The 27,967-nt window shown below is 55.5% G+C and overlaps 2 protein-coding genes across 4 annotated transcripts in view; both read right to left on the bottom strand.

Moving 5' to 3' along the window:
* gfus.1 (GDP-L-fucose synthase, tandem duplicate 1) lies at window positions 1-27,439 on the bottom strand. Its single transcript, XM_055649284.1, is given in 12 exon segments — window positions 1-808; window positions 4,983-5,082; window positions 6,244-6,323; window positions 7,912-7,978; window positions 9,330-9,394; window positions 14,351-14,484; window positions 19,644-19,717; window positions 22,861-22,989; window positions 25,669-25,739; window positions 25,742-25,782; window positions 26,701-26,853; window positions 27,408-27,439. Coding segments are annotated over 11 exon segments (969 nt in total). The 5' UTR covers window position 26,853; window positions 27,408-27,439; the 3' UTR covers window positions 1-752.
* The window catches only part of arhgap39 (Rho GTPase activating protein 39), a 621,406-nt gene that overhangs the window by 109,917 nt on the left and 483,522 nt on the right, over window positions 1-27,967 (bottom strand). The window lies entirely within an intron of this gene.

Genomic DNA, 27,967 nt, shown 5'->3' with positions numbered 1-27,967 from the left:
TTTGATAGCAACAACCTTTTTAATAATACAATTGCTGTACAAAATTAGTACCTCACTAAAAATCAACTTGCTAATTAAGCAGCAAGCTTCTGCCGGTGGATATTGTCCAACCAACCACCACCTCCATGGGTTCCAGCCTCTGGTCGCATCTCCTCTAGCATAGGCTGGGCTTGTGCACCCCTCTGTATCTCAGGTGGAGCCTCTGATAACAGGCAGAGGGGGCAAAGTCCAATGACCAGAGTGGGCTGGGTCACTGACCATGTATCTCCCCCCTCCCCAGCTCACAGGGACCAGCTGGCCTGCACTGGACTAGACTAAAACCACACTCTGTTCTCCCTCTTCACTGTGGTGTTGGATGTCCTATCAAACCCAGCTTGTCCACCACCTCAGAGGGGGTGAGGTAGCAGTGTGTGGAGGGGGAGGGGTTGGGTTTGAGGGAGACGGCAGCAAAAGCATGTTCTGGCAGAGATACGGGGGCATTTCCTCCCCCTCCCCCTCCCCAAGCCCAAACACAGAGACTACAGGTAGAGGCACTATTGAAGCCCTGAGGTGCAGCACAGAGGTGGCTGAGGCGAAGAGATTGTGTAGGAGGTGAAGCTGGACGTGTGTGCTCGCTCGCTGGGTCAGGCCCCGTTACTGCACCCATAGACTATCACCGCTATCTACTCCCAAGCCGACATCACTCCCCCCCCCCCACCCCACCCCACCGTGCGTGAACAGACCACACGCGGGCAGGCGGCACCTGCCCTGCCTCACTTCCTGGCCGCGTGGTAGTTGGCTACAAACCAGTCGCAGGTCTCCTTGACAGCTGGAACACACAGAAACAAGGGCCAGTGTGAGAGTTAGTCTCCATGGGAACCTGCCCTTTGGCTACTGTGTGGGAAGGTGGGGGTGACGTTTCGGGTCGCTGGTGCAGTGAGGGGGGGTGGGGGGGGGGGGGGGGGGGGGAATAAGCGAGGTGGGGGGGGGGTGCGCCAGCTGGGGGGGGGTGAGTGAGTGAGGCGGGGAGGTGAGTGAGGGGGTTGTCAGTCAGCTAGGGGGTGAGTGGGTGGGGGGGGAGATGAGTGAGGTGGGGGGGGGGTTGAGGGAGTGAATGGGGGGTGAGTGGGGTGGTTGAGTGGGTGAGTCAGTGGGGGGGGGGTGAGTGTGTGGGGGGGGGTGTTCTTGGGTGAGTCAGTGGGGGGGGGTGAGTGGTGTGGGGGGGGTGGTGTGTGTGGGGGGGGGTGGGTGAGGGGTGAGATACAGTGGGGGGGGGTGAGTGTTGTAGGGGCTGTGAGTGGGTGAGTCAGTGGGGGGGGGTGAGTCAGTGGGGGGGGATGAGTGGGTGCAGTCAGTGGGGGGGTGAGTGGGTGGGGGGGTGAGTCAGTGGGGGGGGATGAGTACCATAGGGTGAGCAGTGTGTCATGGGGCAAGGGGGGTGTCTGAGGACGGGTGTCGGGTTGGGGGTGAGTGGGTGGGGGGGATGAGGGGTGGGGGGGATGTGTGGGTGGGGGGAGAGTGGGTGGGGGGAGTGAGTGGGTGGGGGGGAGGAGAGGGTGGGGGGGGTGTGAGTCATTGGGGGGGGGGGTGTTTGGGTGGGGGGTGGGTGTGGGGAGTGAGTGGGTGAGGGGGTGAGGGAGTGGGTGTGGGGGGAGTGAGTGGGTGGGGGGGGGGATGAGTGGGGGGGAGTTGGGTGAGTGGGTGGAGTTTGCACGAGTGGGGGGGGGGAGGTGAGGGAGTGGGGGGGGATCCGGGTGGGTGGGGTGAGTGGGTGGGTTTGGGAGGTGGGTGGGGGGGAGGTGTGTGGGTGGGGGGGAGTGTGTGTGGTGGGTGAGAGGAGGGGGTGGGGGGGGGGGGTGGGGGTGGGGGTGGGGGGGTGGGGGGGGGGGGGGGGATGTGAGGGGTGGGGGGGAGTGAGTGGTGGGGGGGAGTGAGTGGAGTGGGGCCACATGAGTGGGTGGGGGGGGTGTGAGTGGTGGGGGGGGGAGTGTGTGGGGGGGGTGAGTGGTGTGGGGGAGGGAGTGGGTGGGTGGGGGGAATGAGTGGGTGGGTGGGATGGGGGGTGAGTGGGTGGGGGGGTGAGTGTGTGGGGGGGGTGTGAGTGGGTGGGGGGGGAGTGGGTTGGGGGTGAGTGTGTGGGGGGGGGTGGAGGTGAGGGGGGGGTGAGTGGGTGGGGGTGGATGTGGAGAAAGTGGGGGGTGAGATGTGTGGGTGTGGGGGGATGGGTCGGTGGGGGGGGGATGGTCAATATGGGGGGGGGATGAGTGTGTGGGGGTGGGATGAGTGGGGGGGGGGGTGATGTGGTGGGTGTGGTGTGGGGGGTGGTGTGGGGGTGTGTGGGGGGGGTGAGTGGGTGTGGGGGGTGTGTGTGGGGGGGGGGGGTGGGTGGGTGGGGGGGAGTGTGTGGGTGGGGGGATGAGTGGGCCTGGGGGTGAGTGGGTGGGGGGTGAGTGGGGGGGGGGTGAGTTCACCATTCTCTGTGTGAAAAAGTGGGTGGGGGGTGAGTGTGTCCGGGGGTGTGTGGTGGTGTGTGGGGTGTCATTGGGTGGGGGGTGTGTTGGGACTGGGGGTGTGAGTGGGGGGGTGTGGGGGGTGGGTGGGGGGGGGGGTGAGTTTGGTGGGGGGGTGAGCCTGGGGGGGGGGGTGGTTGGTGTGTGGGGGTGGGTTTGTGAGGGGGTGGGGGGTGAGTGGGGGGGGGGGTGAGTGGGTGGGGGGGTGAGCCGAGTGTGTGGGAGTGAGTGGGGGGGGGGGGTGAGTGGGTGGGGGGGGGTGGAGTGGGTGGGGGGATGAGTGGGTGGGGGGGACCTGTGTCTGGGGGGACTGAGTGGGTGGGGGGGGGTGGGGGTGTCCTCAGATTGGGTGGGGGGGGATGAGTGGGTGGGGGGGGAGTGTGGGTGGGGGGGGTGAGGGTCTGAGGAGGGACCCTGGGGGGGTGCAGTGGGGAAGTGAGGGTGGGGTGGGGAGGGGGGGTGGGGGGGGGCTTGGGTGGGGTGGGAGTGGTGGGTGGGGGGGGTGTGTGGGGGGGTGGGTGTGAGAGTGGGTGGGGGGGGTGGAGTGGGTGGGGGGATGGAGTGGGTGGGGGGGTGAGTGGGGTGTGGGGGGGGTGAGTGTGGGGGGGGGGGGAGTGTGGGGGGGGGGTGAGTGTGGGGGGGATGAGTGTTTTTTTACGTGGGGGATGTGAGGGAGGGGTGGGGGGGGTGAGTCAGGGGGGGGTGTGTGGATGGGGGGGTGAGGGGGTGGGGGGGGTGGAGTGGGGGGGGGAGTGTGGGGGAGTGTGGGGGGGGTGTGGGGTGTGTGGGTGTGGGGGGTGAGTGTCGGTGGGGGGTGGTGGATGGGGTGGAGTGGTGGGGGGGGGGTGAGTGGGTGTGGGGGGTGAGTGGGTGGGGGGGAGTGGGGGGGGGGTGAGTGGGTGGGGTTGGGGAAAACAGGTGTGGGGGGCGGGTGGGGGGGGGGGTGGAGTGGGGGGTGGGGGATGAGTGTTGGGGGGGTAGTGGGTGGTGGGGGTGAGTGGGTGGGGTGGGTGTGGGGGTGGGGGGGGGACTTGAGTGGGGTGTGGTGTGTGAGGGGGGGATATTGAGTCAGCTGATGTGGGGGGGGGGTGAGTGTGAGTGGGGGGGTGTGTGAGTGGGGGGGGGGGGGCTGGGTGGGTGGGGGGTGAGGGGGTGGGGGGGTGTGTCCAGGGGGGGTGAGTGGGGGGGGGGTGGTGGGGAGTGGTGTGGGGGATGATGGGTGGGGTGGGGTGAGGGGTCTGGGGATGAGTGGGTGGGGGGGGTGAGTCAATGGGGGGGATGAGGGGTGGGGGGGTGACCATGTATCTGGGGGGTGAGGGGGTGGGGGGGGTGGGGCTGGGTGGTGGGGGTGGGTGGGTGGGGGTGGGGGGTGGGGGGGGGGGGGGTGTGGGGGTGGGGGGGGGTGGGTGGGTGGGGGTGACTGGTGTGGGGGGGAGTGATGGGGGGGGGATCAAACCCAGGTGTCCACCAGGGGTTGTGAGGGGGTGAGGGGGGGGGTGAGTCAGTGTGTGGAGGGGGAGTGGGGGGGGGGGGTGAGTTGGGGGGGGTGGCAGGAGGGGGGGGGGTTGAGTGGGGGGGGGGTGGTGAGGGGTGGGGGGGTGAGTGGGTGGGGGGGGAGTCAGGGGGGGGGATGAGTGGGTGGGGGGGATGGGAGGGGGGTGGACTGGATGGGGGGGGGAGTGAGGTGGGGGGGGGTGTGAGGGGGGTGGGGGGTCGCTGAGGTGGGTGATTGGGTGGGGGGAGGTGAGTGTGGGGGGTGTGTGCTCGGGGGGGGGGTGGGTGGGGGGGGGGTTACTACAAAGGGGGAGTGAGTGGGTGAGTCAGTGGGCGCTATGGGGGGGAGAGGTGGGTGGGGTGAGTGGGGTGGGGGGATGAGGGGTGGGGGGAGGGAGTGGGTGGGGGGGTGAGGGGTGGGGGGGTGACCATGCGTGGGGGGATGAGTGGGGGGGGATGATTTGGTGGGTGCGGGGATGAGTGGGTGGGGGGGGATGAGTGGGTGGGGGGGATGAGTGGGTACAAACCAGTGGCAGGGGGGGTTGACAGGGGGGGGGGGAGTGGGGGAGGGGGGGGGGCCAGTGGGGGTTAGTGGGTCCCCTGGGGTGGGTGGGGGGTGGGGGGGAGGGAGTGGGTGGTCAGTGGGCGGGGGTGGGGGGGATGAGGTGGGGGGGGGGGATGAGTGGGTGGGGGTGGGATGAGGGGTGGGGGGATGAGTGGGGGGGGGGTGAGGGGGGGGGGGATGAGTGGGTGGGGGGGAGGAGTGGGTGAGTCAGTGGGGGGGGGGGGGGATGCGTGGGTGGGGGGTGAGTGGGGGGGGGGGGATGAGGGGTGGGGGGATGAGTGGGTGGGGGGGTACGTGAGTGGGTGGGGGGGGGGATGAGTGGGGGGGGAGTCAGTGGGGAGGGGGGTGGGTGGGTGAGTCAGTGGGGGGGAGTGGTGGGGGGGGGTGAGTGGGTGGGGGGTGCAGAGGAAGAGCTGGTGATGGTGTGAACTCACCCTGGCTGAAGGGGGTGAACTGGAAGTCGGGCAGGTATGTCCTCAGCTTGCCGTTGTTAGCCGTCTTCTTGTACTGGCCGTCAGATTTATTCGTGTCGAACTGAACGCACAAAGTTAAAGGAAAAGTCACAAGGCATGGGAACAGGCCCTTCGGTCCACCGAGTCCATGCTGTTCAACGGCCACCAATCAACCAGGCACTAATCCCAATTCATTCCCATCAACTCTTTCTTCCCCCCTTCCCCCCCACACAGACTAGCACACACGATAACTAACCAATAACCCACACGTCTATGGGATGTGGGGGGAATCCCATGCGGTCACGAGGAGAATGTGCAAACTCCACACAGACAGCAACCGAGATAGGAAGGTGAAAGCTTCCAGCACCTTCCAGGTCGGTTGCAGGGGGCGCCCTCGCACACAATATTGGCCGGACGAGGAGAGGGATGTCGGATTGTGGGCTGAGCCGATCGAAGACGACCGACGGGGGCCCTGCAGGAGCCTGGAGCTCGCCTGGATCAGGAGCTGCTGCAGTAGACCAAGCGGGCAGAACAAACTTTGGAAATGGCGCCAAAACATGGTGGCACTCTGGGTAAAAGTGTGCATTCACCCTATCCATTCCCCTCATCATTTTGTACGCATCTTTATAAATTCACCCCTCAGCATTCTGAATGAAGTCCGTGCCTGCCCAGCCTCTCCCTGTAGCTCAGGCCCTTGAGTCCTGGCACCAATCCTCGTGAATCTTCTGCGCGCTCTTTCCTTGAGATCACTGGTCGTAAATGACCACCGTGCTGGAGCTCAGAACTGTTTAAACACTCGCTGCCACTTCCTCCTGCTGCCCCTGTGGGGATGAGAACGCCCAGACGCCTGGCTCCCGCTCACTCTCACGCTGGCGGCTGAGAGACGCACTGTGCAGGGGGTGCACGGTGGCACAGCAGTGCCTCACAGCACAACAGACCCCGGTTCAATCCTGAATACGGGTGCTGTCTGTACGGAGTTTGTACGTTCGCCCTGTGACCGCGTGGTTTTCTCCAGGTGCTCCGGTTTCCTCCCACACTCCAAAGAGGTACAGGTCTGTCGGCTAATTTGGTAAGGCATTAATTTTGCAGGTTTAAATTGTCCCCAGTGTGTGGGATAGTGCTAGTGTGCGGGGTGGTCTCTGGTCGGCGAGGACTCGGTGGGCAGAAGGGCCTGTTTGCTGGCTGTATCTCTAAAGTATAAACGTAACTGAGCTCATGGGGCAATTGTCACATTGAAGGATACAATAACCTGGCCTTTGAAGCCCATGGAAGCCACGATGCACTCTGCCGCCTCTTTAATGGACACCTCCTCCTCCTCTCCCACTGCGGACAGAGAGAGAGACACACACACACAAAAGATTATCCTGCTGCCCACACCCTCACCCCGAGAGATAACGTCAACACAAAGCCCAGAACTCAAGGCCACGGCTTCAGCAGGTGATGGGACCAGGAGGGGAAGTGGAGGTTAGACACTATCCCATCACTGGGGTTCGACACAGAGTGAAGCTCCTCTACACTGTCCCATCACACGCTCCTGGGGTTAGACACACAGTGGAGCTCCCTCTACCTGGTCCCACCACCAGACTTTACCTGTGGAAGCCATAGCGAGCGGGTAAGATCATCTCTGACCCCTCTCACCCGGGCCACAAACTCTTTGAATCGCTTCCCTCTGGAAGGCAACTCCGGACTGTCAAAGCTGCCACAGCCAGACATAAAAACAGTTTTGTTTCCACGAGTAGTAGCTCTACTCAACAACCAAAAGTCTGTAGCCTCCTTGTGCTCTGGTGTTTTATGTAATTAGTCACATAGAAACATAGAAATTAGGTGCAGGAGTAGGCCATATGGCCCTTCGAGCCTGCACCGCCATTCAATATGATCATGGCTGATCATCCAACTCAGTATCCCGTGTTTAAGAAGGACCTGCAGATGCTGGAGAATCGAAGGTACACAAAAAAGCTGGAGAAACTCAGCGGGTGCAGCAGCTTCTATGGAGCGAAGGAAATAGGCAACGTTTCGGGCCGAAACCCTTCTTCGCCCTGAATCCCATACCTGCCTTCTCTCCATACCCTCTGATCCCTTTAGCCACAAGGGCCACATCTAACTCCCTCTTAAATATAGCCAATGAACTGGCCTCAACTACCCTCTGTGGCAGAGAGTTCCAGATAGTCACCACTCTCTGTGTGAAAAAAGTTCTTCTCATCTCGGTTTTAAAGGATTTTCCCCTTATCCTTAAGCTGTGACCCCTTGTCCTGGACTTCCCCAACATCGGGAACAATCTTCCTGCATCTAGCCTGTCCAATCCCTTAAAAATTTTGTACGTTTATATAAGAGAACCCCCTCAATCTCCTAAATTCTAGAGAGTATAAACCAAGTCGATCCAGTCTTTCTTCATAAGACAGTCCTGACATCCCAGGAATCAGTCTAGTGAACCGTCTCTGCACTCCCTCTATGGCAATAATGTCCTTCCTCAGATTTGGAGACCAAAACTGTACGCAATACTCCAGGTGTGGTCTCACCAAGACCCTGTACAACTGCAGTAGAAACTTCCCTGCTCCTATACTCAAATCCTTTTGCTATGAAAGCTAACATACCATTCGCTTTCTTCACTGCCTGCTGCACCTGCATGCCTACTTTCAATGACTGGTGTACCAATGTTTAAATTATAATGTTTTATTTTTAATTGTCTACTGTATCTCGTGTTGTTACTTGCGAGCAAAGCACCGAGGCAAATTCCTTGTATGTATACATACACGGCTAATAAGATGTATTCAATTCAATTCTCACAACCACTGGCCTCACGCAGGCCCTGGTGTTGGGTGGAGGAGATGTTTGGGCAGAAGGGGGCGAGGTCACGACACGTCCTGCATTTGCCTAGCGCCTGTATCCCGCTACACGGTGGAGAAGCACTCACCAGAGAGGATGATGGGCTCGATCTCCTGGTATTCCCTCAAGGCCCAGATGATTAGCCGAGCCAGATCCTGCAAAAGCCAGGAACCGCTGTTAGTCCCTGGATCTAGAATGTTCTGGATGGACGTGACAACAAGGGGCGTTGCAACTGTTGTCACAGAGACGGCTCGTGGTGGCAGGGTTTGGGTGAGAGAGGAGGGATTGAATATTCAGAGTCACCCATCTACCCCCCCCACCCCCCCCCCCCCGGTCAAACTGTGTAGGAAGGGACTGCAGATGCTGGTTTGCATCGAAGAGACACACAAAATGGTGGAGCAACTCAGCGGGACAGGCAGCATCTCCGGAGAGATGGAATGGGTGACGTTTCGGGTGGAGACCCTTCCTCAGTCTGAAGAAGGATCTCAACCCAAAACGTCTCTCCGATGATGCTGCCTGTCCCGCTGAGTTACTCCAGAGTTCCTCAGACACGCTGAGTCACTCCAGCTTTTTGTGTCCACCTCAGTTCTAATTCCCCATCCATTTTCAAACCTAAGCCCCCCCCCCCCCAGCGAGCTGTTGTAGAGTCATAGAGCATGGAAGCAGGCCCTTCGGCCCATCTTGGACGAGACGACCCTGCCTCGTCCCTTCTAACCACGAACAGCTCCAGCTGTTGCAATGCCCCGTGGTCTCAGTGTATTCTTGTCACAACCACTGAGGCGTAGCAAGAAGCTTTTGTTTGCGTGCCTGCTGGCAGTAGGTAGTACGGCTGTGTTTGAGAGGCTTTCGTTAAGCTGCTCAGACGCGTTGGGAGGGTCATGTTGCAGTTGTATAAGTCGTCGGTCAGTCCGCATTTAGAGTATCGTGCTCCACTCTGGGCATCATGTTACAGGAGAGATGTTGTCAAGGTGGACAGGGGGCAGAGATGATTTACCAGGACTGCAGGGAATTAGTTATAGGGAGAGGTTGAGAGGGCTGGGATTCCTTGGAGCGCAGGAGAATGAGGACCAGAGGACATAGGTATAAGTCAGGGGGCAGGCAAAGATTTAACAGTGTGGAAACTTGCCCACACCGGCCAACATGTCCCATGTACACTAGTCTCACCTGCCTGTGTTTGGTCCATATCCCTCCAAACCTGTCCTATCCATGCACCTGTCCAACTGTTTCTTAAACTTTGGGATAGTCCCAGCCTCAACCACCTCCTCTGGCAGCTGGTTCCATACATCCACCACCCTTTGTGTGAAAAAGGTACCCCTCAGATTCCTATTAAATCTTTTCCCCTTCACCTTGAACCTATGTGAGGCTGGTGTAGATGGGGCATGTTGTCTGGTGTGGGCAAGTTGGGCTGAAGGGCCTGTTTCCACGCTGTATCACTCTATGAGTAGCTCAGTGCCCCCCCCCCCCCCCCAGTGCAGTAGCAGAGTGAAGCCCCCTCCAGCGACCCACCAGCGAGTAGATGAACTGCCTGCGTGGTTTCCCTGAGCCCCAGACTACAAGAGGACTGCCGTTCTCTGCAACAGAAACAAACAGCACGGAGTTAGAACGCACCCCCTGCAGGAATGCTTGGTTCAGAGATACAGCACAGAAACAGGCCCTTCGGCCCTCCGAGTCCGCACCCACCAGTGATCCCCCCCCCCGTACACCAATACTGGGTTGGCGAGGACTAAAGGGCCTGTTTCAATGCTGTATCCTTCAGGGGAGGGAGAGGGAGAAAGGGGAAGGGATGGGAGGGATGAGGGAGGGAGAGGCAGGGAGGGGAGGGATGGGGGGGGAAGGGAGGGAAGAAGGGAGGGTGTGAGAGAGGCAGAGAAAGTGGGAGGGGGCGAGGGAGGAGGAGAGGGGGGGAGGGAGAGAGAGGAGGAGGGAAGGGGGGAGGGGAGGGGAGGGGGGGGGGTAGAGGGAGGGGGAGGGGAGGAGAGAGGCAAAGAAGGAGGGAGGGTGGGAGGAGGTGATGGAGAGAGGGAGGAGAGGGAGAAGGTGGGGAAGGGATGGGGATAGAGGAAGAGGAAGAGGGGGTGAGGGATAGAGGGGAGGGGGAGGGGGGAGGGAGGGGGGGAGGGGGGAGGGGGTGGGAGGGGGTGAGGGAGAGGAGGGAGAGAGGAGGGAGAGGGAGAAGGTGGGAGGGGGTGAGGGAGGGAGGAAGAGGGAAAAGGGGGAGGGGGAGAGGGAGGAGGGAGGGGGTGAGGGAGGGGGGAGGGGGGTGAGGGAGAGAGGAAGGGGAGGGGGATAAAGGGGGGGGGGGGGAAGGGGGTTGAGAGGGAGGGGGGATGTGGAGGTGAGAGGATGGGACAATGTGATCAGGTACAGTCACTAACATAGTCTAAAACACAATAAGCGAGTTCGGTATCTCGCTCGTGCAATGAATCATGGGATTTGTCAAAGGTCATTCGGGATAAACAAAGACGGTTGCTAGTAATCACGAATATGCGTGAATACGCGTACGTATTGGGCGGAACTCTGTGAACTGCGTTTGTCTTTGCATCTTACAATGCTAGCAAGCAACCTTCTATCATGTATACAACAACCATGACATGTCGCCTCCTAAATATTCATCTAGCATGTTTTTATCAATTATTTGCTATTCCAATTTTCCCCAACTATTTATCTCTACCTGGTACATGAAGAATGATTAAAAACCACACAGCAGACATGCAAAACAAGATCCAGACAGCATCCTGGAACTAATCCAGACACACATATAGTATAACGATTAGTAAATAGTCAGTGTGGCTTTAAAAAAACAAATGATCTTAAACTTGTTTTTAACTACACTGAGCCTCCACAAACTAAATAGTTCAGTGCTGTCATACAGTCAGAAAAAATCCACCAGTATACTATCAATTAAACGCATAAATGAGCTCTGGGTAGATATATGGTGATAACAAAACTGTTTTGAATTATAAACATAGAAACATAGAAATTAGGTGCAGGAGTAGGCCATTCGGCCCTTCGAGCCTGCACCGCCATTCAATATGATCATGGCTGATCATCCATCTCAGTATCCCGTACCTGCCTTCTCTCCATACCCCCTGATCCCCTTAGCCACAAGGGCCACATCTAACTCCCTCTTAAATATAGCCAATGAACTGGCCTCAACTACCCTCTGTGGCAGAGAGTTCCAGAGATTCACCACTCTCTGTGTGAAAAAAGTTCTTCTCATCTCGGTTTTAAAGGATTTCCCCCTTATCCTTCAGCTGTGACCCCTTGTCCTGGACTTCCCTAACATCGGGAGCAATCTTACTGCATCTAGCCTGTCCAACCCCTTAAGAATTTTGTAAGTTTCTATAAGATCCCCCCTCAATCTCCTAAATTCTAGAGAGTATAAACCAAGTCTATCCAGTCTTTCTTCATAAGACAGTCCTGACATCCCAGGAATCAGTCTGGTGAACCGTCTCTGCACTCCCTCTATGGCAATAATGTCCTTCCTGTAAGCAATGTAAATTAATGTAAAGTAATGTAAAATAAAAATAAGTTGAAATATACATGTTGCAAACTTGGCAAATTCTGGATGTCAGCTCATATCAAATCTGGATAAACACAAAGATGAACTTCTGATCAAAATGATCTGCAGGTACACCAACATCTCATTTACACATCAATGGAGGCAGTAAATTACATAATGCTGCACAGACGGTGAAAATATCATCCATATGCGGAACTAAAGTGATGGGTAAATTGTTTCTCAGGATGGTAAACCACTTTAGACGACCTATGGCCCGTTCAACATGAATGCCGACATTGGCAACCTTCTTGGTTTTGTGTACTTTTTCTCTGGTCATTTGCCGATGACCACGCCTGGGATGGGGGGGAATCTCTAAATAGGCTTGGCGAAACATCAAGTCTTCTTGAATGGGAAATCCTCTATCCACCATTATGCAATCCCCAGGATCAAAAATCCACTCTTCCTAACAATGTGTGTATCAGATGATTGCCCACCGCAAGCTTTCGATAAGAATGTGATCAATGCCGTTTGGGGCAATTCCAACCAATAGTTTCACAGTGTTGTGTTTCTTGTAGTCGAACCATGTCAAAGCCTGCAACTGCACATGCTGTGGTCATTCTATAAATATCTCTGTGCAGATATGTGTGGACCTTATCAAATCATCATCTGGCCAGGGGCTTCAGTTGGGTGGCTAGGAATTTAATCCATGTATTGAATATTTTAGAACGTGCATCCCCACTAACTACAAACAAAGTCGTGAGAAACACCATCGACAGCCCAAGGCGCAGCTTCATCAACATGAGTATCATTTCATCCTTTATGATGAGTTTTGATCTGGGTCCAGAATTCTTTGGCGATTGTTTAAATGTTCTTGGTACTTTAGTACTGACGACTTTTTTCTTCCCTTCCCAATATCGCATTTTCATTGCTTGATGCTTCACATATTCGCATAGGTTGTCTAAGTCTTCCTTCGGAGAAAGCCCTGTCAATCTTCACACATTTTTGTTGGTCTTGATATTGCTACTAAAACACATTTTAGCGGCAGCATTCCTGTTTCAATTCTTCTGCCTTGCCATCCAACATTTCAGCTTTGTCGGTCAGTTTGTTCACGTCCTTCTGTTTTTGGATGCAGCCCGTGCAATGACAGTTCCCTTGACAGCTGCATTTGTGCACACAAGCATGATCGACAGCAAAAGCTCGTAACCGCTTGTTGTCTGGTCGATCGTCAACATGTTGGTCAACATTGGTTTACGTTACTCTCACAACCTAATTCACGACCTTTGCCGAGTTTGCCCTTGACTCGTACTCGCAGCATGGTCGTCACGAGGGCGTAGGTAGGTCGTAATGCTAGTCGTAGGTACTCGTGGCATCAAGTAGGTCGGGGTGTGTTTCTAGCCTGAAGAAAAATGTCCACGAGTAAAAAAGGTTGTGAATGAGGTAGGTATGTTGCAAAACCTACCTTCAGCGGTGCTGCAGATCTGTCGCTGACCATGTGCGCGATTTTGGCGCCTTTAAGAGGGGGCCGGGTTTAAAACGCGATTTTCCCTAGGCTATTGAAATCGAGGTTGTTCAGCCTGCCTAGTTGCTGATAAAAAATCGCTGCGAGGTTCGTTCGCTGCAGCTATTTTTAAACTAAATTGGGTTATTTAATTGTTATAGTAGGTTAAAAATCATCCTCTAAACCAGCGACCGCCGACAACGGGACAGATCTCATACAGGGGACATCAGAAGGTAGGCTGTTTATTTTTACATTAAAAAGCGCTTCTTAAGATCCCCTTATACAAAATTTTATGTTACGAGTAGCTAATTTGGGGGCCCATTAAATCCCGCAGTATTTTTCTGGGCATATGGGAGTACAAATCTACCGCAAAGGGAACGTTCCAAACCAGCGCGTTCCACAGAGTTCCACAGGATCCCACTCGAAAGTTGATTTAAATGGCCATTAATTTACAGCAATTGAACACTAAATTCCTTCCATTTGGCCTATAAATTAATGTAAATGAGATTTAAAATCATGTTTTATTGTGAATTCTTGTGTGAATGTTATTTGGACACTTAGGCTATTTAAAAATGTTAATCTTTCCTTAAGAAATGGATAAATGTTTAGAATTGAATATTGGAATTAGCTACAATCGGGTAACTAACTAATTATTTGCTTTAATTTCAGGTCATCCAAGGAAGATTGTTTTACATTTGTTTCAGAATGCTTCAATCTATAATAACTGAAAATTTCTTTCAGTTCTCTTAATTTTTAATAAAGTTATGGGCTTTTGACTGTTCTCGATCACAGCTTTTGTGTTAAGTCAATGGAAAATCAATAGGGAACAAGATGCTAATTTCCGAGTATGAAAATGGCCATAACCTTTTTAATACTGAAGATATGAAAGTGAATTAGGTGTCAACTTAAACTTCTTTTTATGCTTTATCTGATGGGATAAATTGCAGACTTGATTTTTAAAATCTCAACATTTTGTAACATTGCTAAATGTGGTCGTGAAAGTGGGGCAGGCCCTTTACACAAGTTTACTCACACATGTACATGCAGAAAGAACTCATTCAGAAGTCAACAAACGTGCCTACAGCCCGTGGCCGCAAGAGGTAAAAACCCCACAAATACTTTCCATATTAATTATAGCTAGTTATAGAAATCATACATTTCATGTCATTCTTCCCCCCCCCCCCCCCCCTCTCCAGAACAAAAACAATAACAATTGGTTGTTAATCACCGCTCACTCACCGAAGCGGGCCAGCGAGCGACCAAGGAGAAGCCAACAAAACCACCAAAATCACCGTAGTTTTGTACAAATGAAGCATAAATACACCGAGTTAATAGTTTTGAAAGCAGTATTTTCTTACATGGAAGAAGCAAAACGAAAATATGTACGAAACGCAGCTCAAAACAATTATCGATGGTAACATACACACACACAGTAGCTCGGCTGGCAAGAACGTTTATCCCGAATGACCTGGGCAAACTCACGCACACGCTCAGTTGTAATACCGAACTCGCTTATGGAGACTCAACTGTGTGCCAGGTGTGTCTTGTGGATCAGCCCAGGCAAGACGTGTCCCTCTTCGATGTTGAAGTTGTCGTGCATGCCGAAGACATTGGTGGGGATGACGGCGGTGAACATGCGCCCGTGTTGCTGGTGGTAGCCGCTGCAAGAGTGACTGTACCGTTAGCGAGGCGCCGTGACGCCACTCCCTGACGTCTGAAGAAACCGCCCACGCACGCACGCACGACACCCCGCCATTCTCTAGCCAGAGGGTGGTGAATTGTGGAATTCTTTGCCGCAGACGGCTGTGGGGGCCGAGTCAGTGGATATATTTTAAGACGGAGATAGATTCTTGATTAGTACAGGTGGCAGAGGTTATGGGGAGAAGGCAGGAGAATGGGGTTAGGAGGGAGAGATAGATCAGCCACGATTGGATGCCGGAGTAGGCTTGATGGGCCGAATGGCCTAATTCTACTACTATCACATGATTTGCCCACCCTGCCATCCCACCGAGTTTAACCCCAGCAAGGGGGAGGTCGCTGATTTAGGTTGGGTTGGTTATTGTCATGTGGACCAATGTACAGTGAAAAGCTTTGTTCTGCTGTCCAAACTGATCAGATATACAAGACCTCCAGCTTCAGGTTCCTCCCAGCTGTCATCAGGCAACTGAATCATCCTACCACAACCAGAGAGCAGTGCTGAACTACTATCTACCTCAGCGGTGACCCTCGGACTATCCTTGATTGGACTTTGCTGGCTTTACCTTGCACTAAACGTCATTCCCTTATCTTGTTTAAGAAAGAACTGCAGATGCTGGAAAAATGGAAGGTAGACAAAAATGCTGGAGGAACTCAGCGGGTGAGGCAGCATCTATGGAGCGAAAAAATGGGTGACGTTTCGGGCCGAGACCCTTCTTCAGACTGATCTGAAGTGTCCGAAGGAGGGTCAGAAGTGGATGTGGAGAGGATGTTTCCCCTAGTGGGAGAGCCTAGGACTAGAGGGCACAGCCTCAGAATTAAAGGATGTACCTTTGGAAAGGAGGTTGGGGTTGAGAGGGGAAGGTAGAGACTGACAGGTTCTTGATCCTATCGAAGATTACAGGGAGAAAGCAGGAGAATGGAGTTGAAAAGGAAAGACAGATCAGCCATGTTTGAATGGCGATGGGCCGAATGGCCTAATTCTGCTCCTATAACTTACTGAGAACTTACAATCAAGTCAAACTCAAGAGCAATACATCGAGCAAAGGGGGAGATACAGAGTGCAGAATATAGTTCTCAGAATTGTAGCGCATCAGTTCCACAGACAAGGTCCAATGTCCACAATGGGGTAGAGGTGAATCGGACAGTGCCCTAGCTTGTGGATGGGCCGTTCAGAAGCTCGATAGGAGTGCAGAGCGGGGAGAAGGAGCAATGATCGGGGTGGGACAAGCCTTTGATTACGTTGGCTGCTTTTCCGAGGCAGCGTAGGTGGAATCGTGGATGGGGAGTCTGGGTGATGGACTGGGCTACATCCACAACTCTCTTGAGCAGAGCTGTTCCCAAACCAATGTGATGCTTTCCACGGTGCATTTTGTAAGAGTGAGACAGACCCTTCAGCTCACTGTGTCCATACCAACCAAGTTGGCATTCTGGGCTTGCCCTATTTGCCTGCACTCGGCCCATATCCCTCTCAACCCCTCATACCCACACATGTCCTAAAGTCTTTTGAAAGTCGTAACATCATCTTCCTCTGGCAGCTCATTCCAGACACAGACCACGGGGTGAATAAGTTGCCCCTGAAGTCTTGTTTAAATCTTTCCCCTCTCACCATAAGCCTGCGTCCTCAAGTTTTAGAATACTCTACACTGGAAAAAAGACTGCGAGCATTCACTAAATCCATGCCCGTCATGATCTTGCACACTTCTCACCACTCAGCCAGGGGACCTGTGCAAGGATTTTGTTTGTGGATTTGAAGTGTCACAGCTGACGTCCTGTTGCCATCGCAACAACCTGGAGCTCAATGCTCTTAAGACGGTGGAATTGATAGTAGACTTTAGGAGAACTCCCCCTCTCCTCACCCCACTCACTATCAACAACACCACAGTCACATCAGTGAAATCTTTTAAGTTCCTGGGAACCATCATCTCCAAGGACTTTAAGTGGGGGGCTACCATCGACTCCACAGTCAAAAAGGCACAACAGAGGATGTACTTCCTGCGGCAGCTGAGGAAGCACAATCTGCCACAGGCAATGATGGTCCAATTCTACACGGCCATCGTAGAGTCTGTCCTCACCTTCTCCATCATGGTCTGGTTTGGCTCAGCCACCAAGCACGACACCCGGAGGCTGCAGCGAATCGTCCGATCAGCAGAGAAGGTTATTGGCTGCAACCTTCCCTCCATTGACGAACTATACACTGCAAGGGCCAGGAAGCGAGCGGGCAAGATCATCTCTGACCCCTCTCACCCTGGACACAAACTCTTTGAATCACTTCCCTCTGGAAGGCGACTCCGGACTGTCAAAGCTGCCACAGCCAGACATAAAAACAGTTTTTATCCACGAGTAGTAGCTCTACTCAATAACCAAAAATCTGTAGCCTCCTTGTGCTCTGGTATTTTATTTAATTCACATGTTTAAATTATAATGTTTTATTATTAATTGCCTACTATATATCCTGTTGTTACGTGAACAAAGCACCAAGGCAAATTCCTTGTATGTATACATACACGGCTAATAAAATGTATTCAATTCAATGACCTGTGCAACCAGTTTACTGCCACACCTTCAGTATGAAATGTTTGTTCACCTGTCAGAACTTAACTACCTCGCCTTGTCTCGGACATCTTGCAGCTGCTTGTGTGACAGGAATACATTTATTCAATTCAAATCAATTCAACATGCCATTCGCTTTCTTCACTGCCTGCTGTACCTGCATGCTTACTTTCATAGACTGATGAACAAGGACCCCCCAGATCCCGTTGTACTTCCCCTTTTCCTAATCTGACACCATTCAGATAATAACCTGCCTTCCTGTTTTATGCTACCAAAGTGGATAACCTCGCATTTATCCACATTAAACTGCATCTGCCATGCATCTGCCCACTCCCCCAACCTGTCCAAGTCACCCTGCATTCTCATAACATCCTCCTCACAGTTCACATTGCCACCCAGTTTTGTGACATCTGCAAATTTGCTAATGTTACTTTGAATCCTTTCATCTAAATCATGAATGTATAATGTAAATAGCTGCGGTCCCAGCACCGAGCCTTGCGATGCCGCACTAGTCACTGCTTGCCATTCTGAAAGGGACCCATTAATCCCTACTCTTTGTTTCCTGTCTGCCAACCAATTTTCTATCCATGTCAGCACTCTACCCCCAATACCATGTGCTCTAATTTTGCCCACTAATCTCCTATGTGGGACCTCATCAAATGCTTTCTGAAAGTCCAGGTACACTACATCCACTGGCTCTCCCTTGTCCATTTTCCTAGTTACATCCTCAAAAAATTCCAGAAGATTAGTCAAGCATGATTTCCCCTTCGTAAATCCATGCTGACTCGGACCGATCCTGTTACTGCTATCCAAATGTGCCGCTATTTCATCTTTTATAATTGACTCCAGCATCTTCCCCACCACCGATGTCAGGCTAACTGATCTATAATTCCCTGTTTTCTCTCTCCCGCTTTTCTTAAAACGTCGGGATAAAATTAGCTACCCTCCAATCCACAGAAAGGCTTCCTGAAAGTCCAGGTACACTACATCCACTAGCGCTCCCTTATCCATTTTCCTAGTTACATCCTCAAAAAAGAGAAGGAATGGGTGACGTTTCGGGTCGAGGCCCTTGTTCAGACTAAACTGTAGCTGGGTGGCCAGGACTGCACACAGTACTCCGAGTGCGGTCTCACCAATAACTTGTGTAGCTGCATCAAATGGGAAATATAAAAGGGAAATAGTTAATGGGAGAACCCTGAACAGCATTGATGTACAGTGGGATAATTGAGTCCAAGTCCTTGGCTCCTTAACACCTAGATAGAGTGGTAAAGAAGGCGTATGGTATGCTTGCCTTCATTGGTCACTGAGTGTAAGAGTCAGGACATCACATTACAGCTTTATAAAACTTTGCTTAGGCCGCATTTGCAACATTGTCATAAAGTCATGTGATAGAAGCAGAATTGGCCATTCTCATCAAGTCCACACACTCATCTCCCCGCTACCTTCAGGTAGAAGGTACAGGAGCCTGAAGTCTGCAACGTCCAGGTTCAGGAATAGCTACTTCCCCACAGCCATCAGGCTATTAAACTTGGCTCGGACAAAACTCTGAACATTAGTAGCCCATTATTCGTTTATTTGCACTTTATCAGTTTATTTATTCATGTGTGTATATATTTATATAATGGTATGTGGACACACTGATCTGTTCTGTAGTCAATGCCTACTATGTTCTGTTGTGCTGAAGCAAAGCAAGAAATTCATTGTCCTATCAGGTACACATGACAATAAACTCTCTTGACTTGAATCTTGACTTGATCATAGCTGATCTATCTCTCCCTCCTAACCCCACTCTCCTGCCTTCTCCCCAGGCACCCGCACTAATCAAGAATCTACCTGCCTCCACCTTAAAAAATATCCATCGACAGCCTCCACAACCTTCTGTGGCATAGAATTCCAGCTTCACCACCCTCTGATTAAAGAAATTCCTCCTCATCTCCTTCCTAAAGGAACATCCTTTAATTCTGAGGCTGCGCCCTCTGGTCCTAGACTCTCCCACTGGTAGAAACATCCTCTCCACATCCACTCTATCCGTATTGTGTGCGGTTCTGGTCGCCCTCTTGTGGAGGCTTTGGGGAGGGTGGAGAGGAGGGATGATGCCTGGATGAGGGGGCAGTAACTAGAATGAGGAGTTGGACAAACTATTTACTCTGGAACGCTGGAGGTTGCCAGGAGACCTGATAGAAGCATATATAATGATAAGAGGCATAGATGGGAGAGACAGTCAGAGCCTTTCTCCCAGGGCAGAAATATCAAATACTTGTGAGTACAGCTTTAAGGTGAGCGGGGCAGAGTTGAAAGGTGACGCGCGGGCGGGGCAGGTTGTTTTACACAGAGAGAGGTGGGTGCGTGGAACGTGCTGCCAGGGGCAGTGGTGGTGGTGGATGGGGAATACGATAGCGGTGTTTACGAGGGTTTTGGGTTGGCGTGTGGATGGATACACAGGGAATGGATCATGTAGAGGCAGAGGAGATCAGTTTAACTTGGCGTCTTGTTATTGCGGGTCGAGGGCCTATTCCTGTGCTGTACTGCACTATGAGAGCCCGGTGTGAAAGCGCTGATTGAGAAACTATACCGGTTCTGGACATCGATCATCCGCTTGGCGTAGGAATATCCAAAGTTCGAACTGTGTGGAGGTCCGTTATGTATCTAGACGATCGGGGGGGGAGAGAGAGAGAGAGAGATTTAAGGTGCGGGTAGACACATTTGTGAGATGGTGAGGGGGGAGCCGGCTCCAGAGTCGAGGCCGGTGTGGATCAGCTGCCATCACGTTCAGCGTGGAATAGGATTGAGGGGCCGAGTGGCCACCTCCAGTTCCGGGTATCTTGTGTACAGTGAGACAACAGGCCCAATGAACCAATATGGGGGCACCGACATGGAGAAGGAGTTTGAGGAGGGGGGGTTTTGGGGAAGGGGGGGAGAATGGGGAGGGGGGGATTTGGGAGAGGGGGGGGTTGGGGGGGGGGAAGGGGGATGGGGGGGTTGGGGGAGGGGGGGGCTTGGGGAGGGGGGTGGTTGGGAGGGGGGGGGGGGAGGGGTTTGGGGGGGGTGTTGGGGTGGGGGGGCTTGGAGGAGGGGGGGGTTGGGAAGGGGGGGGTTGGGAGGGTTCGGGTCAGGGGGAGAAGGGGGGTACAGAGATGGGGAGCACAGCTCTAGATGGAGAGGGATTTAAGTGACCAGAATGGGGTTCAGGTCCTTGGAAGGGCCTGCCCCAGTGTGAGGGGTCTTGCCCCCAGTGTGACGGGTCTTGCCCCCAGTGTGACTGGTCTTGCCCCCAGTGTGTGTGGTCTTGCCCCCAGTGTGTGTGGTCTTGCCCCCAGTGTGGGTGGTCTTGCCCCCAGTGTGTGTGGTCTTGCCCCCAGTGTGTGTGGTCTTGCCCCCAGTGTGGGTGGTCTTGCCCCCAGTGTTTGTGGGTGGTCTTGCCCCCAGTGTGTGTGGTCTTGCCCCCAGTGTGAGTGGTCTTGCCCCCAGTGTGTGTGGTCTTGCCCCCAGTGTGTGTGGTCTTGCCCCCAGTGTGTGTGGTCTTGCCCCCAGTGTGAGTGGTCTTGCCCCCAGTGTGTGTGGGTCTTGCCCCCAGTGTGTGTGTCTTGCCCCCCAGTGTGTGTGGTCTTGCCCCCAGTGTGTGTGGTCTTGCCCCCAGTGTGACTGGTCTTGCCCCCAGTGTGTGTGTGGTCTTGCCCCCAGTGTGTGTGGTCTTGCCCCCAGTGTGTGTGTCTTGCCCCCAGTGTGTGGTGTCTTGCCCCCAGTGTGACGAGTCTTGCCCCCAGTGTGACGGGGGGCTTGCCCCCAGTGTGACTGGTCTTTGCCCCCAGTGTGTGTGGTCTTGCCCCCAGTGTGACGAGTCTTGCCCCCAGTGTGACGGGTCTTGCCCCCAGTGTGACTGGTCTTGCCCCCAGTGTGACGAGTCTTGCCCCCCAGTGTGACGGGTCTTGCCCCCCAGTGTGACTGGTCTTGCCCCCAGTGTGAGGGGTCTTGCCCCCAGTGTGACTGGTCTTGCCCCCAGTGTGACTGGTCTTGCCCCCAGTGTGACTGGTCTTGCCCCCAGTGTGTGACTGGTCTTGCCCCCAGTGTGAGGTCCTTGCCCCCCACAGTGTGTGTGGTCCTTGCCCCAGTGTGTGTGGTCTTGCCCCCAGTGTGTGGTCTTGCCCCAGTGTGAGTGGTCTTGCCCCCAGTGTGACGGGTCTTGCCCCCAGTGTGTGACTGGTCTTGCCCCCCAGTGTGACGGGTCTTGCCCCCCAGTGTGACTGGTCTTGCCCCAGTGTGAGTGGTCTTGCCCCCAGTGTGACGGGTCTTGCCCCCAGTGTGACTGGTCTTGCCCCCAGTGTGAGTGGTCTTGCCCCAGTGTGAGTGGTCTTGCCCCCAGTGTGAGGGGTCTTGCCCCCAGTGTGTGTGGTGGTCTTGCCCCCAGTGTGTGGGTCTTGCCCCCAGTGTGTGTGGTCTTGCCCCCAGTGTGAGTGGTCTTGCCCCCCAGTGTGTGTGGTCTTGCCCCCAGTGTGAGTGGTCTTGCCCCCAGTGTGTGTGGTCTTGCCCCCAGTGTGTGTGGTCTTGCCCCCAGTGTGTGTGGTCTTGCCCCCAGTGTGTGTGGTCTTGCCCCCAGTGTGTGTGGTCTTGCCCCCAGTGTGTGTGGTCTTGCCCCCAGTGTGTGTGATCTTGCCCCCAGTGTGACTGGTCTTGCCCCCAGTGTGTGTGGTCTTGCCCCCAGTGTGACTGGTCTTGCCCCCAGTGTGTGTGGTCTTGCCCCCAGTGTGAGCGGCCTTGCCCCCAGTGTGAGTGGTCTTGCCCCCAGTGTGTGTGGTCTTGCCCCCAGTGTGTGTGGTCTTGCCCCCAGTGTGAGCGTGGTCTTGCCCCCAGTGTGAGTGGTCTTGCCCCCAGTGTGAGTGGTCTTGCCCCCAGTGTGTGTGGTCTTGCCCCCAGTGTGAGTGGCCTTGCCCCCAGGTGTGTGGTCTTGCCCCCAGTGTGTGTGGTCTTGCCCCCAGTGTGAGTGGTCTTGCCCCCAGTGTGTGTGGTCTTGCCCCCAGTGTGAGTGGTCTTGCCCCCAGTGTGTGTGGTCTTGCCCCCAGTGTGAGTGGCCTTGCCCCCAGTGTGTGTGGTCTTGCCCCCAGTGTGAGTGGTCTTGCCCCCAGTGTGAGTGGCCTTTGCCCCCAGTGTGTGTGGTCTTGCCCCCAGTGTGAGGGGTCTTGCCCCCAGTGTGTGTGGTCTTGCCCCCAGTGTGTGTGGTCTTGCCCCCAGTGTGTGTGGTCTTGCCCCCAGTGTGTGTGGTCTTGCCCCCAGTGTGTGTGGTCTTGCCCCCAGTGTGTGTGGTCTTGCCCCCAGTGTGACGAGGTCTTGCCCCCAGTGTGACGGGTCTCTGTCTACATGGAGCTTTGTCTCCAGGGAACTGGGCATGAATGTGGGTGGAGACGACGGCCAGCAGCGTTGCACCATGACCACGTAACCACAGTCACTGGCCCTTCGGCCCACAGAGTCCATGCTTCCCCTCACTCTCTCCACATTGCCATCAGCTCACCCCCTGATTCTACACTCCTTACACACTGGGGGCAATTTGCAGAGGGCCAATTAACCGACAACACCTGCACGTCTTTGGTGTGCGGGAGGAAACCGGGGCGCCTGGAGAAAACCCACGCAGGTCACGGGGACTCTGTAGAGACAGCACCCGTAGCCGGGATGGAACCCGGGTCTCTGGCGCTGAAGAGGCAGGGACTCTACCGCTGCTGGGTGGAATAGTTTCAAACTCTATGCTTCTTGTTTCCAGTCTGGTCTGACCTCAGCGGGGGGGGGGGGGGAGTGCTCACCATGGTCTCGTCGATGGGGTAGGTGGTCTTGTCGGGGAAGATGCAGGTGGACAGGCAGGAGACCACCTTGGACACCCCGTGTTCGTGGGCGGTCTGGAGCACATTGTCATTGATCTGCACGTTCTTCCTCTGGGGGTGGGAGACATAGAAACATAGAAATTAGGTGCAGGAGTCGGCCATTCGGCCCTTCGAGCCTGCACCGCCATTCAATATGATCATGGCTGATCATCCAACTCAGTATCCCGTACCTGCCTTCTCTCCATACCCCCTGATCCCCTTAGCCACAAGGGCCACATCTAACTCCCTCTTAAACACAGCCAATGAACTGGCCTCAACTACCCTCTGTGGCAGAGAGTTCCACAGATTCACCACTCTCTGTGTGAAAAAAGTTCTTCTCATCTCGGTTTTAAAGGATTTCCCCCTTATCCTTAAGCTGTGACCCCTTGTCCTGGACTTCCCCAACATCGGGAGCAATTTTCCTGCATCTAGCCTGTCCAACCCCTTAAGAATGTTGTAAGTTTCTATAAGATCCCCCCTCAATCTCCTAAATTCTAGAGAGTATAAACCAAGTCTATCCAGTCTTTTCTTCATAAGACAGTCCAGACATCCCAGGAATCAGTCTGGTGAACCTTCTCTGCACTCCCTCTATGGCAATAATGTCCTTCCTCAGATTTGGAGACCAAAACTGTACCCAATACTCCAGGTGTGGTCTCACCAAGACCCTGTACAACTGCAGTAGAACCTCCCTGCTCATATACTCAAATCCAATCCAACGGCAGACATGTTGGAATATATCTGGCCAACCCCAGTCACTCCCTCTACAATCCCCGCCCTCCCCTCCCAACCCCCTCTCCCTCCCCTCCCCACTCCATTTCTCCCCTCTCCCTGATCTTATAGGGGGTGCATAAAACCATGAGAGGAATAGATCGGGTAGATGCACAGAGTCTCTTGCCCAGAGTAGGGGAATCGAGGACCAGTGGCTAGTGGAGTTCTACAAGGATCGGTGCTGGGGCCACTACTCTTCATGTTGTATATTAATGATTTGGACGAGGGGATTGAAGGCTTTGTGGCCAAGTTTGCGGATAATACCAAAACAGGTGGAGGGGCAGGTAGTGTAGAGAAAGCAGGGACTCTGCAGAAGGACTTGGACAGGTTGGGAGAGTGGGCAGAGAAGTGGCAGATGGAATATAATCTAGCAAAGTGTGGAGTCATGCATTTTGGTAGTGGGAATAAAGGCGGAGACTAGTTTCTAAATGGGGAGAGAATCCAGAAATCGGAGGTGAAAAGGGACTTGGGAATGCTGGTGCAGGATTCCCAAAAAAGTTAATCTGCAAGTTGAATCAGTAGTAAAGAAAGCAAACTCATTTATTTCAAGAGGGCTTGTATACAAAAACAGGGATGTAATGCTGAGGGTCTATAAGGTGCTGGTCAGGCCGCATTTGGAATATTGTGAGCAATTTTGGGCCCCATATCTAAGGAAGGATGTGCTGGCTCTGGAGAGGGTCCAGAGGAGGTTTACAAGAACGATCCCAGGAATGAGTGGGTTAACCTATGATGAGCGTTTGACGGCACTGGGCCTGTACTCGCTGGAGTTTAGAAGAGTGAAGGGGGACCTCATTGAAACGTAACGACTAGTGAACGGCCTGGATAGAGTGGATGTGGAGAGGATGTTTTCACTAGTGGGAGAGTCCAGGATTCGAGGTCATACCTCAGAATTAAAGGACGTTCCTTTAGGAAGGAGATGAGGAGAAATGTCTTTAGTCAGAGGGTGGTGTATCTGTGGAATTCTTTGCCACAGACAGCTGTGGAGGCAAAGTCAGTGGATATTTTTAAGGCAGAGATAGATAGATTCTTGATTAGTACGGGTGTCAGAGGTTATAAGAAGGCAGAGGATGGGGTTAGGAGGGAGAGATAGATCAGCCGTGATTGAATGGCGGTGTAGACTTGATGGACCGAATGGCCTAATTCTACTATCACTTATGATATGACCAAAGGATAGTTTAAGGTGAAGGGGAAGATTTAATAAAAATCTGAGGGGTAACTTTTTCACACAAAGGGTGGTGGGTGTATGGAACAAGCTGCCAGAGGAGGTAGTTAAGGCAGGGACTATCTCAACGTTTAAGAAACAGTTAGACAGGTACATGGATAGGAAAGGTTTGGAGGGATATGGACCAAATGCGGGCAAGTGGGCCTAGTGTAGCTGGGACATGTTGGCCGGTGTGGGTGAGTGGGGCCGAAAGGCCTCTTTCTCCACTGTATCACCCGATGACTCCTCATCTCATCTCCACCCCCTCCCTGCTGCATCCCAGGTCACTTCCTCTCTCCTCTCCCCACCCCCTCCCCCAACCCCACCTCCGTCACTCACTTCCACCCTCCCCCGTTCCCCTCCCAAACACCTTCCCCAGCCCCCCCACCCTCACCCCCCCCCCCCCCCCACCCACCCCTACCTCCCAGGAAATGTGGAGGGGAGATTCGAAGAAGGGGGGGGAGGGGGCGGAGTCTGGGATGGGGTCAGAGTTTTTAGAGAAGGGGGGTGTAGTCTTGGAGGGGTTGTCACAGAGGGGGGTGAGAGGGGCAGTCTTTGGGGAGGGGAGAGCGGGGGTGGTGGATCTCGGGCGTGGCGGGGGGATAGTGGGAGGGGGGGGGGTTGTGCAAGGGGTTGTAGGGGTAGGGGGGGGCAAGTTGACGGGCAGTGGTGGGGGGGGATCTCAGAGTGGGGAGTGGGGAGTGGGGGGTGTCTCGGACGGGGAGGTGTCACAGAGGGGTGTCTTGGAGTGGGGGAGGGGTGGGGGGTGCCTCTCCACTCACCCAGAAGTCGAGGTTGCAGCTCATGTTGTGGAAGAGGCCGCCCACCTTGGCCGCCAGGTGGATCACGTGGTGGGCCGGTAGCGGTCAAACACTTCCCGCGTCTGGACCCCATCCCTGCCATGGGGGGAGAAACACAGCAGGGGGCGTCAGCAAACCCCGCTCACCCCAACCCCCCCACCCACAGACCCCTCACCCCCAGACCCCCCCTCACCACCCCGACCCCCCCCACAGACCCCCCCCCCACCCCAACCCCCCCCCTCACCCTAACCCCCCCACCCCCCAACCCCCCCACACAGACCCCCCCCCTCACCCCAACCCCCCCTCACCCCAACCCCCCCACACCGACCCCCCCTCACCCCAACCCCCCCACACAGACCCCCCCTCACCCCACCCCCCCACACAGACCCCCCCAACTCACCCCCCCCCCCCCCTCACCCCAACCCCCCCACACAGACCCCCCCCCTCACCCCAACCCCCCGCACCCCAACCCCCCCCCCACAGACCCCCCCTCACCCCAACCCCACCTCAACCCCCCCCCCCCACAACCCCCCCACACAGACAGACCCCCCACACCAACCCCCCCTCACCCCACCCCCCCCCCCCCCCCCCCCCCCCCCTCACCCCAACCCCCCCCTCACAGACCCCCCCACAGACACCCCCCTCACCCCCCTCCCCCCTCACCCCAACCCCACACAGACCCCCCTCACACTCCCCCCCCCACACACACACAGAGGGGAGAGGTATTTTGGGGTTGTGGGGTGAGGGGGTTGGGGAGTGGAGTTTGTGGGGGGGGAGGTTTGAGGGGTGAGGGTGGGTGAGGGTGGGGGTGAGGGTGAGGGGGTGAGGGGGTGGTGGGGTGAGGGTGAGGGGGTTGAGGGGGTGGGGTGAGGGTGGGGGTGAGGGGTGGGGGTGAGGGTGGGGGTGAGGGTGGGGGTGAGGGGTGGGGGTGAGGGTGGGGTGAGGGGTGAGGGTGAGGGGTGGGTGTTGTGGGTCACCCCCCCCCCCCCCCCTGCCCCCACGGTGCAGACTCACGTCAGGTCGGCATCTGTGGAGGACAGGAAGGTCCACTCCTCACCGGGCAGCTTCTCACCCGCCAGCACCAGCTGTTCAATGGCCCGGCCCACCAGCCCCGAGCCCCCGGTCACCAGCACCCGCCTCACACCCACACCCTCACCCTGCAACATCCTGCAGTGGGGCAAAGGCAAAGGCAAGGGCAGGGTCAGTCCCTCAAACACCCCTCACCCTGCCCACCCTCACAACACAACACCACACCCCCCTGCCACACCAGCCCCACCCACCACTCTCTATACCCGCCTCTCTGCCAACTCATATTTGCCCCAGGGCACAGAGACACCACGCTCACCCTCTCCCCTCCCCCTCTCTCTTTCTCACCTTCTCTCTCTCCCCCTTGTCTCTTTCTCTCCCCCTCTTTCTCCCACCCTCTCTCTCTCTCTCTCACCTTCTCTCTCCGCCTATCTCTCCCTCTCGCTATCCCTCTCTCTCTCTCCCCTATCTCTCTCTCTCATCTCCCTCTCTCCTCTCTCTCTCTCTCTCTCTCTCTCTCCCTCTCTCTCTCTCTCCCTCTCCTCTCTCCCCCTCTCTCCCCCTCCCTCCCTCTCTCCCTCCTTCTCTCCCTCCTCCTCTCCCTCTCTCTCCCTCCCCCTCTCCTCCTTCTCTCCCTCTCTCCCTCCCTCCCCCTCTCCCCCTTCTCTCCCTCTCTCCCTCCATCTCACTCTCACCTTCCCCCTCTCCTCTCTGCAGCCTCTGAGCTACTTCCCCACACCAGCCCAGCCCAACCCAGCCCACACCAGCCCAGCCCACATCAGCCCAGCCCAGCCCAGCCCAGCACAGCCCAGGCCAGCCCAACCCAGATCAGCCCAGCACCGCCCACACCAGCCCAGCCCAGCCCAGCCCACCCACACCAGCCCAGCCCAGCCCACACCCAGCCCACCCACCAGCCAGCCCCCTGACCAGCCCACACCCAGCCCAGCCCACACCAGCCCAGCCCAGCCCAGCAAGCACAGCCCAGCCCAGCCCAGCCCACACCAGCCCAGCCACAGCCCACCCACACCAGCCCACACCCAGCCCAGCCCAGCCCAGCACACCACCAGCCCAGCCCCCACCAAGCCCAGCCCACACCAGCCCAGCCCAGCCCACACCAGCCCACCCACACCAGCCCAGCCCAGCCCACACACAAAGCCCACACACACCAGCCCACCCAAGCCCAGCCCAGCCCACACCAGCCCAGCCCAGCCCAGCACCAGCACCACCACCACACCCAGCCCAGCCCACACCCAGC

Source organism: Leucoraja erinacea, chromosome 2 (genome assembly GCF_028641065.1).
Source record: "Leucoraja erinacea ecotype New England chromosome 2, Leri_hhj_1, whole genome shotgun sequence".
Taxonomy (NCBI): Eukaryota; Metazoa; Chordata; class Chondrichthyes; order Rajiformes; family Rajidae; genus Leucoraja; species Leucoraja erinaceus.
This window is presented reverse-complemented; position numbering and strand designations above follow the sequence as displayed.